Source organism: Protopterus annectens, chromosome 2.part2, assembly GCF_019279795.1.
Source record: "Protopterus annectens isolate FY-2018-M chromosome 2.part2, PAN1.0, whole genome shotgun sequence".
In the NCBI taxonomy this organism is placed as follows: domain Eukaryota; kingdom Metazoa; phylum Chordata; order Ceratodontiformes; family Protopteridae; genus Protopterus; species Protopterus annectens.
The window spans coordinates 386,628,630-386,645,098 of record NC_056730.1 but is presented as its reverse complement, the minus strand read 5'-3'; the positions used below and the strand labels follow the sequence as shown (position 1 = coordinate 386,645,098).

The 16,469-nt window shown below is 39.9% G+C and overlaps 1 protein-coding gene across 1 annotated transcript in view; it reads left to right on the top strand.

Annotated features, from left to right (window-relative positions):
- The window catches only part of CDC20B (cell division cycle 20B), a 453,794-nt gene that overhangs the window by 180,856 nt on the left and 256,469 nt on the right, over window positions 1-16,469 (top strand). Inside the window, exon 6 of the mRNA XM_044064423.1 lies at window positions 1,419-1,615. Within this exon, the coding sequence (XP_043920358.1) occupies window positions 1,419-1,615 (197 nt within the window). The remainder of the gene's footprint in view (window positions 1-1,418; window positions 1,616-16,469) is intronic.

The following is a 16,469-nucleotide window of genomic DNA, read 5'->3' as shown; positions in this document are numbered from 1 at the left end:
TTTAGAACTGCCCATAAAGTGGTACCCTATAAAGCAGCAAATATAGAGCAAATACTCTGCACACTGACAAGCTTAGAGCAGCTAGCTGCACATTGAGAAGCAATACTATTAAACTTAGCAATTTCTAGACTAGTCTGCCTCTAATCACTTCACAAAAAGTCCCTTTAATAGCCTTCTGTTAACTCCTGTATGCCACACCCTTTGTAGCTCACCAATTCAGGGACCAGACAACATTGCTATGCAATTTTCTAATTTCTCTGCAGCCAGCCTGGTGGCTATTGGTATTTTGAGACAATATAGCAATTGTTTCATGTTTACTGACAACCACTTAATCATAACAGTGACAGTATGCGAGAGGTGTACATACAGGATGTCACTGGAGGCTAAACTCTTGCAGAGAAGCCCACATCAGGTTGTCAAAACCATGCACAAAGGACTACACACACATAACACACTACACACACATAGACCAACATATGCTGAGGCATTTAAATGCAGTCTTCTTAAACAAAAAAGACCTCATAAAACACCCATCAGGAAAGATTATCCTTGGCAAATCCCAAAACACACATCACAAGCAACAATTAAGAACATACATATAGCTTCAGTCAGTGGAGCCCCATATAAAAAACCCATAGGGGAAGCAAACACACTTCCCAGAACTCTAATCATAGGGGACTCCATTGTAAGACATACTGATGCCCTTCTAACCAGGCTAAACAAGGAGAAGTTATTTGTTGATCAGGAGCCAGGATCAAATTATGCAAGCATTCAAGTCACTGCACCACAACCTCGAGGTGTTACTGCTCAATTCCAGGAACTTAAAAAGAAAGATAAACTTCCTCTAAGCCTTCCTTATCCTACAGAATATAGACATCTGTGCAGTTACCAGGAGATGGTTTAAAGCTGCAGCAATTACCCCAGCAGTGCAAGGTTTCAGTGTCTACCACACTTTTAGACCAGTAACTGCACAAACAGGGTCTAGGTGGAGACGTCTTGATATACATCAATAGCAAGCATACCTCTAGGATAGTTAGACAGGATGATGTGCTGGTGTTTTCCCATGTGTAGGTCACCATAGATAAAATCCTGTACCATATCCTAGCAAGCTATAGGTCACGCTGTATGCCCTATGACACATATCTAGAAGAAAGCATGTGTGTCTTAGTGTTGTTGCACTTAATTTGAAGACAGTAATGCTCTGCACAAGCAAAACATATTTCATAACTGAATATTCATATTACGTCCATTTATATTCTTTATCAGAATATTTAAAATATATAAAATTAATAGAAAATTATAAAAATGTACATTACTGACAATGATATTTCAAGTTATCATGCTGAAACTAATTCTAGAGCCAGACTTTACTGATGTACAAATGGGGCTTATAAACATTTTGCTTATATTTTATGCAGATCTTAACATTTTGGACTGGAATTATCAAAATCTGCTGGCCATAGGCTTAGGTTCTACTGCTGCAGTTTGGAATGCTAACAGTCACATGCTGGCTGCAAGTATTGACATGAATTCAGATTCAAAATTTGTATCTGCAGTTGCTTGGATCAAGGACAGAAACTGTCTTTCTATTGGGACACGTGATGGAGAAATACAGGTAATATACTAAAGTGCTTTGGTATTGTTTTGAGTACATAAAATATGCTTTGCTTCTAAATGAGAAATCAAAATAGATTAAATTGTGAGCTTTAAATTTATGGCTTATGGCTTTATGCAAGCCAGGCAATTTTTTTCAGTCAATGATTTACAATTACCATCTTCTCGTAGTACAGGGGTGTTCCTGCTCTCCGGAGTGTATTTTATTTTACTCATGCAGTTTAAGACATTGTTTTGAGAAGGGCCTAGAGTTCTTGAAGCATTTAGTTTGTAAAAAATGTTTTCAACTATTTTTTTTGCTTCTTTTTATTTATTTATTTATTTTATTTATTTGACATTTGTTTACCAGGGTGGTCTGACTGGGTCTACAGAACCCATTTTCAGCAGAGACCCAGGGAGAAAAGCTCCACATACAGTACAATACAAATACAGTATAATACAATACAATACAAATTACATTAGAAATACTATACAAAAATAAGTTGAAAAAGCAAGCTATGTTACAAGATGTTATAATATATACTACACATCTAGACGGTTCTATAGAGTTAAAACATTATAGACAATAATAGTCTTTCTCACCATACATGATACAGAACGGTGTCCAAAGAATAGTACGTAGATAGTGCAATGTGTGACATTGATTGTTATAGTACATGAAAAATAGAATGTTAGTTTCAGTTAGGAAAATAGGAGCCAGAAAGTTAGTGATGCAGATAGATAGTGAGAGAGAGTTAAGAAGAATAGAAGCAATAAAGCCTGAACATTAACTTAAGGATATGGTATAGAATCAGAAAAGGAGTTAGAAGAGCCTTAGGATCTTGCAGTCTGTGAGGGATTGAAATGTGACAGAGGAGGACGATGAGACTAGTGTGGAAGAAGAAGAAGACCTGAGCATTAGGCAGGATTTATGCAGGAGCAGAGCCATGTATTTTGAGATGATTTTTTAAAGAGGTTTTGAAATGGGTTAGGCCAGGCATAGACCTGGTAGCTAGTGGTAGTGAATTCCAAAGTAAAGAGGCAGAGTATGAATACAAAGAGTGACCTGGTTTTCTTGTGGGTTTTACGATAGCTAAGAGATTTTTGTCTTCTGATCATAAGGATCAATTTGGTGTGTAAGGTGTGACTAGACTGGTTAGTGCAAGGCAGGCACTAGGCTTGAAAATAAGGTTGTGTAAGGTGGATAGCTGAATAAAGGCAAGTTGGTTAGGGAGTTCAAGCCAGTTTAATTCTAGGAGTGGTTTACAGTGGTGTGTGTGTGGTGTTTAGAGTTTGTGGCAAATTTTGCAACTTTGTTGTAGCAATGTTTCATCTTGCTTAGAGTAGAAGTTTGTAAGTTAGTTAGGATAGGGGCACCTGCACCATAAATAAGGGAGGGAAGTAAAAATGTTTTTGCAAGGGTAGTTTTGGTTGTTGCAGTAAAGAAGAGTCCCAGTTTTTGGTGAGTTTTCTTTATATTTTGCTGTATATGATGGTCAAATGAAAGTTTATTATCAATTATAATGCCTAGATGTTTGGTTTCCTGCACTATTTCTGTGACAGTGTTGTAAGATGCAAGGATGTTGAAATGATCAGTAACAGTGGAGGTGTTTTTGGGATGAAAGAGTACTAGTTTTTGTCTTCTTTGGATTAAGAAAGGGTTGGGCATTTCTTAGCCAGGTGTCGACTGCAGTAAAGGACTGCTGAGTTTTTAAAAGTAGTTCTGGTATTGATTGAGCAGTACAGATTATGGTGGAATCATCAGCATATTGAATGAGGGTCCCAGGGTGAGAGGCAGTGTGAAGGTTGTTTGTGAAAATGTTAAAGAGTAGGAGTCCTAGGACTGAGCCTTGAGGGACTCCAGTAGGGTTGTGGAGAAAGGGTGAGAGTTCATTGGACCATTTCACTGCTTGTTTACGATCCTTGAGGTAGCTCTGAAACCATTTTACTGTGTTATGTGAGCAGCCTAAGTTAGACAACGTGTTCAAAAGTAAGGGGTGAGACACTGTGCCAAAGGCCTTGGAGAGATCAAGGAATACTGCTATATAGCATCCTGCATCTTTGGCCTTGTTCACGGTGTCTGTAAAAGATTATAGGGCTGTAGCTATACTGTGGCCAGGTCTGAAGCCGAAGCCATGTTGGGTTTTGGTTAAAAGGCTGTTTTGCAATAGATATTGTATTACCTGTTGATGGATACCTCTCTTGAGAATTTTGGATATGGGTGACAAGATGGATATAGGATGGAAATTGGATGGATTAAAAGAGTTGCCTCCTTTGCGGATGGGGGTGATATGAGATTGTTTCCATATGGTAGGTACTTCTGATTCAGACAAAAACCTATTTATAAAGATGCTGACTGGGTAGACGACTGAGTTAGCAGCCAGTTTGAGGTAGTGCGGTGGACGACTGTCATCTGAGGTAGAGCAGGGTTTTAGTTTTTGTAGCAGTTTCTTAATGGTGTCAGTGGGTATGGGCTGAAATGAGAATGGGGTTTGTAAGACATTTTGTTGACTAGGGGGGTTAATAACGACAGGGTTATAAGTAGTTGATGGTCTAGTGTTGGCATCTGAATAGGTTGAAGGCTGGGGGGGACCAGCATTAGGAGTGTTAGTTAGTAGGTCCAAAATTGATTTTATGAAGTGCTTGTTAAGGTTTTTGGCTATTTGTGATGGAGTGGTATCAGGTGATAGGGTGTGCTCTCCATTTCTTCCACGTTAAATAGAAAAGATATGGAGTGGCAAAATTTACTGGGGTTGATTTTATACTGGAGTTGAAGCTGGGAATAATATGACTTCTTATCTCAGTTGATTAGTTTTGTCACTTTGTTACGTAGTGTTTTAAAATAAACATGATTTTGTTAATTTTTGTTTTGTTTCCCGGTTGACTAGGCTAGGTCCCTTTGCTTCATCAGGTGTTTACATTCCTTAGAGAGCCATGGTGCTGAGTTCTTTTTGACTCTTTTCATACGAATGGGAGCTAGTGTATTAAGTATGTGAAGGAAGGTGTTATTAAAGTATAGTACAGCATCATTAAGGGGTAGTTGTTTAAGGGGCATCCAGTCTATTTCATGTAGGAGATTGTTGAATTTATGCTGACAAAAATTAGTTGAGTTCCTAACTGATTTTATAGTGTGTACTCTTAATTGTTGGGAGTTTGTTCCAAGGGAATAAGCTGGTAGATGTTTACTCAGGGAGTTAGACAGTGTACCTGGAGGGGTAATTGACAGGGTGGGATACTAGGATCCAGTCTAGGGTGGATTGGCAGGTAAGATATTTGTTGTATCTTGTTGGAGTATTGATAAGCTGAGAGAAAACATACAGATTTATTCAATTTGTGGGGGAGTTGGAAGCTATGTTTTGCCAATCTATATTTACGTCTCCTAAGATTATTGTTTCGAGGTTTATTGTTTGGAATGTCCAGGATAAAATATTTTCCACCACTGGTATATTGTTACCTGGTGGGATATATATTACTATTAATCAAATTCTTCTTGATATGTTGAGGTTCAAAAATATGATTAGTACTTCAGCAATGGAAAAGATGGGTATATTATTGGTGCAGGGTGTGATGTTGAGTGTAGAGGGATATATAAGTGCTATCCTTCCCCCTTTTTAGATCTAGCTCTTCTGGTTATTGCAAAGTTTGGAGGTATTATTTCTGAGTCTTTTATGTTGGGGTGTAGCCATGTTTCGGTAAGGGCTAGTATGTTAGGTTTATTTTGATCAATTTTAGGCATGCAGTGGGGCTATTTTATTAGATATACTACTAAGGTTCAGTGTAAGTATGTTTAAATCTTTGGAGTTACTCTTGTGGTTAGGATTAGAGAGTGGGCCAGGGTTAGGATGTATGTCTCCGCATTTGAGCAGAGAGGTAATGAGAAATGAGTACCATGGGAAGTGTTTTATATTCCTAGGTGATAGTACTGGTGTCAAGTGTGGTTTCATAGGGGGTGGGGAGGTCAGTTTGCGGTTGAATAATATAGGAGGGTATAGGGGAAAAGCTGGGAGGAGATACGTGAGAAACTGTGTTGTTTATTGGGGAGAGGATTGGAGGAGGTTGTTGATGTGCATTGGTGTGTGGGGGTATGCGAGGATATAGCCGTAGTGAGGTTGAGAATTAAGAGTAAAGAGGTTAGGCAGGTTAGGAGGAGCATGTCAACTGTGATAGTGGGTTTAAAAATAGTAAAAGAGGTATTTGTGTGTCTGAATATAATATCAGGTGTAAATAGAGATTATGTTATCATGTGATATGTGTGCAGCTGAAGGTAAGGTTGGAAATGTTTTGACTTCAGAGTGTGTTTTGTTTGTGTGTATAGTAGAAGAGAAGGTGGTAAGCCTAGAGTTAATGTAAGATAGTTTGAGGCGGTGATTGTATTTTGATGGTAAAGTAAAGAATGATGCAAAGAATTATTGTAGAGGGGATGAAAATTCAAGGTGACGGATGTAAGGAAGAGCAGATAAGTTTGGCTAAATAAAAGAAAGTAACGTGTGAAGGAAATGTGGTTGTGGACAAGGTAGAGTTGTATTTAATTGGATCATAGGAATAGAGGGGAGTGATTTGCTTAGGATAAGAGTAGAGGTGCTGGGGGTGGGTGGGATTTCTTTTCAATTACTGCAAAACTGAAAATGTATTTCTGTTTATTTAAATTTGACACCTGGATGCTTACGTAAATGACTGAACTTTAGGAACTTTAACTCAGAATATAAAGAATAAATTATAAACTTGTATTGTAAATACTTTACTAAATCACATGGTATATAGACAAGGCAATATAATATGATTTAACAAAACAGCATAATACTTGTCAAACTACCAAATTTGTAAAATGTTCTGAGTACGATGCTTGTTAATATATCTTACACAGCTACTTACCTATTGATAATTGTTCTATCCTGATATAATGCCCTCACTTGAAATTTGCTTTTGGCACTGTCAAGCATTTCCCAAGAAACATAAAAAGATTGACCGGAAGACTACAAATGGATGATTACTGTTTTATGTAGCATGCAAGCCTTCTATATCCCTTCCGGAGTTTCTACCCCATTCCCCCTGCAACTTACTATAATCAGCTTCAAGGTTGCCATTAACTCTAAGGCAAGGCAAATGCAAAACTAATCACAGAAAACAAGCATTTGACTTTCTCTTTTATTCAGAGACTTCAGAACAGAAGAGAAACTTTTCCAAAGTACTGTATTTTCATTTCTCCTGGGTAGTGTGATGGGGGCAGTGCCATTCTTCAGCTAAAGCGCTGTACCAGTTTCTTCTCCTTAAGGTGGTGACAATTCAGGTGGATGCTATATCAATATTCATGACTGGCCCTGGGCATGGAACTTCAACCAGCAATGGAGAGGTTTATATAAAAGATAACATCCAAATAGATAAATATCACTGGGATTAGGTAACTAGAATGACCCATGAACCTGTCATTGATTACTGCTGTTATACAGGACAGTTATTAAATATATATATATATGTCTTGCTGTTTTTTTTTAATAACTCCACTGAATTATAGCAGTCTGTCCTTGTCTTATTTCTATGCACTGAAGAGGTTTAGCAGTGATGTCCTGGCAATGTAATGTACCTGTGCATGTTTGTGTATGTATGTCATGATACTTATTCACTACATCACTTATATTTACTTTGTGCAACTTACATTTAGGTTCATAGGTTCATAGGTTCATACTAGGCTATCTGCCCGAGGGCATTTATAAGCCTAGCCCATAGTTTTGTGGCTTACGCCACCCCTTTTGTATGGGGAACTATACCCATTATTTTGCTGTGCCTCTGTCTAGCAGTGACACTGAGGTAATCCCTGGAGTATATCTGCGATCTCCCATCCATTGGTCAAGATTTCTCTTGAACAAGGCCAGCGAGGTGCTCTGCCTCACATATACCGGGATTATGTTCCACAGCATAGGGAGTCTTTGGGTGATGAATCCTATTAATAGCCGTGTCGAGGTTTAAGTCTCCCGCTCTTGTGGCTCTGATGGATCTAGATTTTTTGAGGTGAAGCATATTCATTAAATCTGGGTTAGACATGGCCTTGTATGTCAGGCAAAGGTCACCTCTGAGCAGCGTGCGACTGAATAGAGCTGGAGTTCTTTCAGTCGGGCAGCATAGGACAGATTTTGAGACCCTTTATCCTTTTGGTGAGGAACTTTTGTGGCCTCTCCAGCTGCTGCAAGTGTCGGGTCAGATACATTCCGAATGGGGCATTGTACTCAATCATTGGTCTGATGAGTGATGAGTATAGGGAGACTATGACCTCCCTTGATCTAGATGTGAATCCCTTCATGATAAGGTGGGCAATGTAGAAGGTCTTCCTAACTACTTTAGCTACATGGGTGTCGAATGACAGGCTACTGTCAACCTGGGTCCCCAGGTCCCTGATAACTTCTTCTGTGCTCAGAGGATTACCACCTATATGGTAGCTAGGGTAACCTTGTTTTTCCCAAAGGGTATGACTATGCATTTTTGGCATTTAACTTTAGGCCATGGCTCTGGCACCAGTCATCCATTTCTGTGAGACCCTTCTGAAGGATATCTGTGTCAGATGTGTTTTCACGGCCCAGTTTGCAGTCATCTGCAAACTTTGTCAGCCATAACCCTCCTGTGTTTGCTTGTACTTGAAAAGTAGATGCCAAACAAGAGTGGGCCCAGGACTGAGCCTGTGGGACACCACTTGTGACAGGCTTTGAGTCTGACATGACGCCAGCAACTCTGACCCTGTGGGTTCTGTCACTCAGCCAGTTTGCAACCCATCTTGTGATGTATGGGTTAACATTTAAGCTGATGAGTTTTCAATGATACCAGTGGGTATTGTGTCAAGGCCTTCGCCAGATCGAGGTAGGCTGTATGGACTGCCTTTCCCTCATCAATGGCTTTGGTGACTGTTTCGAAAAAGTCAACCAAGTTTAAAAGGCATGATCTGCCTTTGACAAAGCCAAACTGGGTTGGATCCAAAGTCTGCAAATTCCCTATGTCTTTATTTATGAGGTCCATTATGATCCTCTCCATAGCTTTGCAGATAAGGCTTGTCAAGCAATTTGGACATTGACATACTATATTTTTTTCTATTTACAATTTCTTCACTTGTTATAGTTTTTAAAAGGGTTACAACATTGAAAATGTACATTAACCTCAACACCTCAACAACATCCAGTGCCTTCAGCATTTCTAGTCTGATTTGATCCAACCCCCCAGCCTTGCAACTGTGGAACTATTTCTTTACTGCAGTAACTTCATCTACCCAAATTATTCCAACCTTAACAGGTACTTCTGGCTGTATTTTATTAGAGAAGGGCTTGTCCAAGATATTAAGGAGTTCATCAAAGTATTCCTTCTACCTCCCTGCAATTTTCCAAGTTTAGCTCAGCATGTCCCTAAGCTTGCTGAGAACAGCCTTAACAATGTCCTTCCCACCCCTTCTGAGTCACTATATGGTTTGCCAGAGCCTCACGCTCCATGGCCTCAACAAAATCCTCCGCCACTTCAGTAGCAGCTACAGTTTCTGTCTACTGGCCTGTTGGTGCCTGCTAATAGGTTCATAGGTTCATAGGTTCATACTAGGCTATCTGCCCGAGGGCATTTACAAGCCTAGCCCATCGTTTTGTGGCTTACGCCACCCCTTTAGTATGGGGAACTATACCCATTATTTTGCTGTGCCTCTGTCGAGCAGTGACACTGAGGTAATCCCTGGGGTATATCTGCGATCTCCCATCCATTGGTCAAGATTTCTCTTGAACAAGGCCAGCGAGGTGCTCTGCCTCACATGTACCGGATTTTGTTCCACAGCATAGGAGTCTTTGGGTGATGAATCTATCCCTCCAGCACGTCCTATTAATAGCCGTGTCGAGGTTTAAGTCTCCGCCCTTGTGGCTCTGATGGATCTAGATTTTTGAGGTGAAGCATATTCATCAAATCTGGGTTTGACATGGCCTTGTATGTTAGGCAAAGGTCACCTCTGAGCAAGCGGTAGCGACTGAATAGAGCTGGAGTTCTTTCAGTCGGGCAGCATAGGACAGATTTTTGAGACCCTTTATCCTTTTGGTGAGGAACTTTTGTGGCCTCTCCAGCTGCTGCAAGTGTCGGGTCAGATACATTCCGAATGGGGCATTGTACTCAATCATTGGTCTGATGAGTGATGAGTAAAGGGAGACTATGACCTCCCTTGATCTAGATGAGAATCCCTTCATGATAAGGTGGGCAATGTAGAAGGTCTTCCTAACTACTTTAGCTACATGGGTGTCGAATGACAGACTACTATCAACCTGGGTCCCCAGGTCCCTGATAACTTCTTCTGTGCTCAGTGGATTGCCACCTATTTGGTAGCTAGGGGTAACCTTGTTTTTCCCGAAGGGTGTGACTATGCATTTTTTGGCATTTAACTTTAGGCCGTGGCTCTGGCACCAGTTATCCGTTTCTGTGAGACCCTTCTGAAGGATATCTGTGTCAGATGTGTTTTCTACTATGGCACCCAGTTTGCAGTCATCTGCAAACTTTGTCAGCCATAACCCTCCTGTGTTGGCTTGTACTTTGGAAAAGTAGATGCCAAACAAGAGTGGGCCCAGGACTGAGCCCTGTGGGACACCACTTGTGACAGGCTTTGAGTCTGATATGGCGCCAGCAACTCTGACCCTGTGGGTTCTGTCACTCAGCCAGTTTGCAACCCATCTTGTGATGTATGGGTTAACATTTAAGCTGATGAGTTTTGTGGAATGGAAGACTTATTTCTTTAACTTGACAGCTTCCCTTACCACTGGTATCAACCAGCATATTCTAAGATTACCACCATGACAAGCCCAACCACTTTTTTGGCAATAGTTTCTGAAACACACAGGAGCCACACTTCTACCTCAAGTGGAGAAGTTTAAGTTTCTTGATGAGTTGTTCATAAATGAGGGTAGAGGGATCAGGAGATTGATCAGGGGTGGGTGCAGCTGTGGCAGCACTGCAGATATTGTACCAGATTGTGGTGGTGAAACAGTTGATGAGTCATGTGATGAAGCCCCTAGTTCACCAATCTGTCTGTGCCCTGCTCTTCCCCTATGATCATGAACTTTTGGCAGTGACTGAAAGGATATGATCACAGATAAAAGTGGCAAAAATAAGGTTCCATCTTATGGCTGGATGCTTCTCTTTCAGGGAGAAAGTGAGGAGCTCAGCAATCTGGAAAGATCTTGTTATAGAATCACTGATCCTGAAGTTTTGGGGAGACAGTTAAGGCAGTTTGGGTAGTTAGTGAGGCAAAATCCTCAGGACATATACCAGGCATGGTCCACTCAGACCAGATCCTGTGGCAGACCCAAGATATGCTGAGAAGTTATGTGGCTCCACTGAACTAGGAATGTGTGGGTATCTCCCAGAGTGACCTGGAGATTGATGCTGGAGGAAGTCTTGTCTGCTCGACTGACTTTGTTGTCACTGTGACCCCATAACCAAGCTAAGTAGTTTAGAAAATGGAGGGATAGATGGATGGATGGATGGATGGATGGATGGATGGATGGATGGATGGATGGATGGATGGATGCTTTTTATCTGGCAGATTACTTTATTTTTTAAGTTATTGATACTTACAAACTTGCTCTTGCTGCTATATGATAATGGTAGCAAGCTGAAGAACCTTGCATACTTTAAATACCAGGATGTTTGCTGTACCTAAATTATCAACAGAAGAACCTAGTCTACAATATCTAATTTTTATTTTTATTGTAGGTGAAATAAATTTCACTACCTTTTCTGTCTTATGTTTTTGCACTACTGTGATTTACTACTGCCTTAATATATACAGTGAACTCATTGACTCTTTTTATCTTACTAACTTAACTGACTGCACTTTTGGATGAATCATTGATATTTGCACTTTTCTGCTGACAGTAGTGTTGCACTTTGTTGATATTGTACTGTTCACTGCTGACAGTATAGTTGTTGCCTGACAGTAAGACGCTGACCAGTTCAGCTCTCAGCTAGAGCATCTTCTGCATGGAAACATGCGTGAATGGGCATACCTTTGTTGAAGGTTGTGCGTTAGGGCTGGCAACTCAGCACAGAAAAATCTACTGCCAATCATTAGCGGACCGGAGTTCTGCTGTGGCGACCCCTAACCGGGAAAAGCTGAAAGACACAACAACAACTGCAGTGGTATCTAGTACTGATACTGGGTAGATAGAGATCAGATTAGCTTATTATTTCAGTTACTGATTTCACTTTTTTCTTACTGGTGTTGTTGCATTTCTACTTGTTACTGATTATTGTACTGTTATGGCACTTAAAGCTTCTGTCTGCAGATACTGCACTAGACAGCAGAGGATTACCTGTCTAATATAATTAAATTACTTGGCTGACTGCTCTAATGATACTGTTTTATACTTGCAGCACTTGGAGCTATTCATTTAGACTAACTGTAGCACTGTCGCCTCACAGTAAGACGTTGTCCTGTTCGATTCTCAGCTAGAGCGTCTTCTGTGTGGAGACATGCGTGAATGGGCGTACCTTCGTTGAAGGTTGTGCATCAGAGCTGGCAACTCGGCATGTAAAAATCTACTGCCAATCATTAGCGGACTGGAGTTCCGCTGTGGCGACCCCTAAACGGGAAAAGCTGAAAGACACAAGCAAGTTGCTCTATAGTTACTGCACCAGAGCCATTGTGCTAGGCTATCTGTTGTTCATTGCTACTTGTACTTAGGCAGACACCAAATTACCTTACTAGCTAAAGCAGTCCAATTTAAATTTTTTGCTTGCTAATGATTACCTTTTCACTCCTTATTTTTGTCACTTTTATATTTCTTCTTTGGCAACTGTGACTTCTACAATAGTTGCAGCTGATATTATTGTATCCTTTAAACATATCCCATGTTTTTATAGTTTTGTGTTCTACAACCCAGTAAGTTATTAAGTTACCATATTTTCTGATATCCATTTATTACATTGGTGATTACAGAATCTCAGTCAGCTTTTACTCATTTCATAGTCAGCTTGATAGCACTAGGTATTTCAAAGCAGTGTAGCAACTAACTTATACTTACGAAAAACTCTCTATTGCTACCTCACAATTATTCAAAATGTGAGAGTTATAAATATTGATAGAACTTTTTTAAAATATATCAATCTTCATCCTTGAATATTTCCACTCTTGATTACTATCCAGTTATATGACTTTGTACATTACCATACATACTCCAAATTTTACATATTCTAATAAAATTAAGCTTACAAGAAACATTTTTATTTTCTGTATTTTGGTTACTTCATATTCCTCACCTCCCTCCACAATCACACATATATCATTTTTAATTACATTTCTATTCTATATTGACTAGTAAATAACAAGTAAAAAATCACACATTTGTATTAGTTGCACAATTGTTACTATCTAGAAAATGTTCCTTGTATCACTATATCATAATTGAATTAATGAATTTTCTCCAACTACTTCCTTCTTTATGTAAATACAGATTGGTAGACTTTAATGTAGCAAGAATCTTTAGAAATATCAAGCCCTCTAGTTATGTCATCTATGGGTCTGATTGGCAGCCAGGCCTTTCTTTGAAATTATATAATGTCTCTTATATATGCTCTGGCCCTGTTATACTCATCTGTCTATATCAATGGTTGAGACCAATCTCTTCTACTAGATCTCTTGATACATTCACCCAGCTTACTCTTCTGACACAGGAAGGCTGGTGATGAAACAGCTCTTAAGAATATCAACCAACATCTCCTCCACTCAATCTGGTCTACTTCTGCTGGGGATCACTTTCAGCTTCAAGCTGTATACTGAAGAAATTTCAATTGCCATTCAACAGGAGGCAATTTTCATACTTTATATATAAAAACCAGTAATGACAAGCGTACTGTACTAAACCAGAGCCACATTGTCCTTTCTATAATTTGCTTTGGGTAAACTCTGTCCAAAATTCAGAAACTTCTTTCTTCTCTTTCTGGGAAATAAATTCCTGCTCTCCATCTAATTGCTTCTATTACTTCATCCCTCATTATTTTAGTGGATTGATAATCCTATAACTCATGAATATAATTTGCTTTACAGCCAATAAACCATCCGCTGTAAAATAATCTCACTGGGGAGTGAAACCTCATATGAATACATTTCAATATAATAAATTTCAATATACCTGGAATTACCTTGTTTAAGTGAAATGACATCATCTCAGCAGTGTTAGTAGTGCAACATGTAGCATACTCACCTTTGGAGCAGAAGGCTGTGTGTTGGATTCCCACACCAGGTAGATCAATTGCTGACACTTCAGTCCAGCATAAGGGGGTGCTGCACTGTGTTCCATCCTTTGGAGGAAACATCAAACTGCGGCCCCATCTGCTTAAGCTGGTGGTAGCTCCTGTGGATGTAAACGTTCCCACTGTACCTATCAAAATGAGTGAGGGAAGTTCCCCAATGCCCTGGCCAAATTTCCCCTAGTAGTATAAATACCACATTGGGTTTCCCCCCTGAAAAAAGGCTATTAGTCTAGTGGGACTAACACTGTCAACAAAGGACAAATAAAGAAACACATTTTAACTATACCTGTTTCTCCATCTGTATTGTTAGTGTTTCATTCCATTTAGCTACAATCTGATTTGAGCACAGGTTGTCTAATTCATCCCATTCTTTATAGAAAAAGCTCATTTTAATCTCATCTCTATATTTTTTCTTTATTGATACTCTTTTCCTTAATGTGTGGTGTAGACTGTCCCTCTGTATTTCCTCTTGCAAATTGTAAACCTGTGGTGCATTCTTTACTAGCAGATATTGCACCACCTAAATGTCTGACCTTGGAGACTTCTTTTATTACATTATAGTCCAGCACTGAATTTTTTGTCATATCCCAAACATCCATTACAAACAACATATCTTGTCTTGGCCCAGCTGCTCCAAATACTGGCATGGAGTCCTTCTGAAAACTAGGGGATTTCCACAGCCGGCTTCAATAAATGCTCTCCTTTGTATTCATACACCACTTCTAAACTTTCTTTTCCACTCATTTTCCCAAACTCCTGATTCTCAAATTTTAGGGTCTTGGGACTTCATAGGTTTATAGGTGTGTACTAGGCTAATGGCCCTGGAGCCTTTACAAGCCTAGCCCATAGAAGTGTCCTGGCATCATGCCGCCCAATGTTAGTTCCCAGTGCCTCTATCAAGTAGAGCCACTGGAATGATCCCTGGGTTGAACTTTCTATTTCCCATCTGCTCATCAAGATTTCTCTTGAAGAGGGACAGCATTATCTCATTTCACCATTCTTTCCAGCTAGGAAACCTCCAGAATGTTGAACAAGGTCAAATCACACACACACACACACACACACACACACACACACACACACACACACACACACACACACACACACACACACACACACACACACACACACTCAAGCCCACTGTTAGAATCATAGAAGTGAAAGGATAGAGGTCTTGAGCTTGAGTCATAAATGAGATCTGACATTATCCTTTCACTTCTATGATTTTAACTGTGCCTAAGCAGAGAGCTTTTTTGTATTTGTGTGTGTGTGTGTGTGTGTGTGTGTGTGTGTGTGTGTGTGTGTGTGTGTGTGTGTGTGTGTGTGTGTGTGTGTGTGTGTGTGTGTGTGTGTGTGTGTGTGTGTGTGTGTGTGTGTGAGTGTGTGATTGTAATTTGCCATTGATCAACATGCTGTGAGTTTCCTACATGAAATGATAAGGCTGTTAAGGGAAAACTCAACACCTATCTGTCCAGAGGCTCTTGTTGATAAAGCAGCAGCAACACTAGCATGGTGTATTGGAGTTCTGGGGTTTGAAACCCAAATGAGAGATAATGTAATGCTTTTACTTCCTTGAGGTTAAAAAATCTCAGTCACATTCACCACATACAACCCACAGCCAGTACACATCTCTAAGAATCATAAGGGTACATACACCAAGTTGTTAAGGCTCATTGAGGCTGCATCTACCCATCTACCCATGATTATTTTTTTTAATCTATTTGCTGACCATGTAAACCCAATAGTTATTACACTTGCTCAGAGTCACAGAGTAGGGATATGGAGGTGGAAGGAATTAAATCCTGTATCCTGAACACTGGAAGCAGCTACTTAACAGCTAACAGCTTTAATCCTCTGTGCTAACTGCCAGACTTTAGTAATAAGTGACTCTATTGTCAGGCATAAAGACACCAACATCACCAGGATTCAGGATGTAACAAGAAGTCTTAGAAGTCTACATCCAGGCAAACATGATTTTGATCCGATAGTGGCCCATATGGCAGTAAATGATCTTAGATGCTGTACCAAGAGGGACATGCAGAAGAATATCAGTGATCTTGCTAGCATGCATCAGCGGTAGGAAGAACTCTAGTCTTGAATGGTATTTTGCCATCACCTAGAATGATGATGAGATCCCAACACAAGATAATTGGCTTTAATTGGCTATGTAGTTGGTGTCATTTTAGAAGTATCCAGTATGTTATGTACTTGCGACAGGATGGCTAAGAAGTCTTCCTGCGTTGCTAGGGATGGTCTACACCTCTCTTACCAAGGCTTTCACATTCTGACTAAAACCTTTACTGTCCCCATAGTGCCTTTTTAGGCAGAATCCTTCTGTTAGACATTACAACCTAGTAAATTCTAATTTGGAACACATGAAAGTGGCTCTACTCAATATCAGGAGTTTTAACAAAAAATCTACAGACATGAGACTGTCCTGCAACTTGAACCCACTCATATATTTGTAGTTACAGAGAAATTGTTTCAGTGCAATGGAAGCACTCCCTCTTTTTTGGGGGTTTATTGTTTATAATAGTTTCAGATTTACTAATGACATTGGGGGTTATCAGTATTTGTCGAAGATATCACCACCTCAAGATGGAATCCTAAGGACACCAACATTG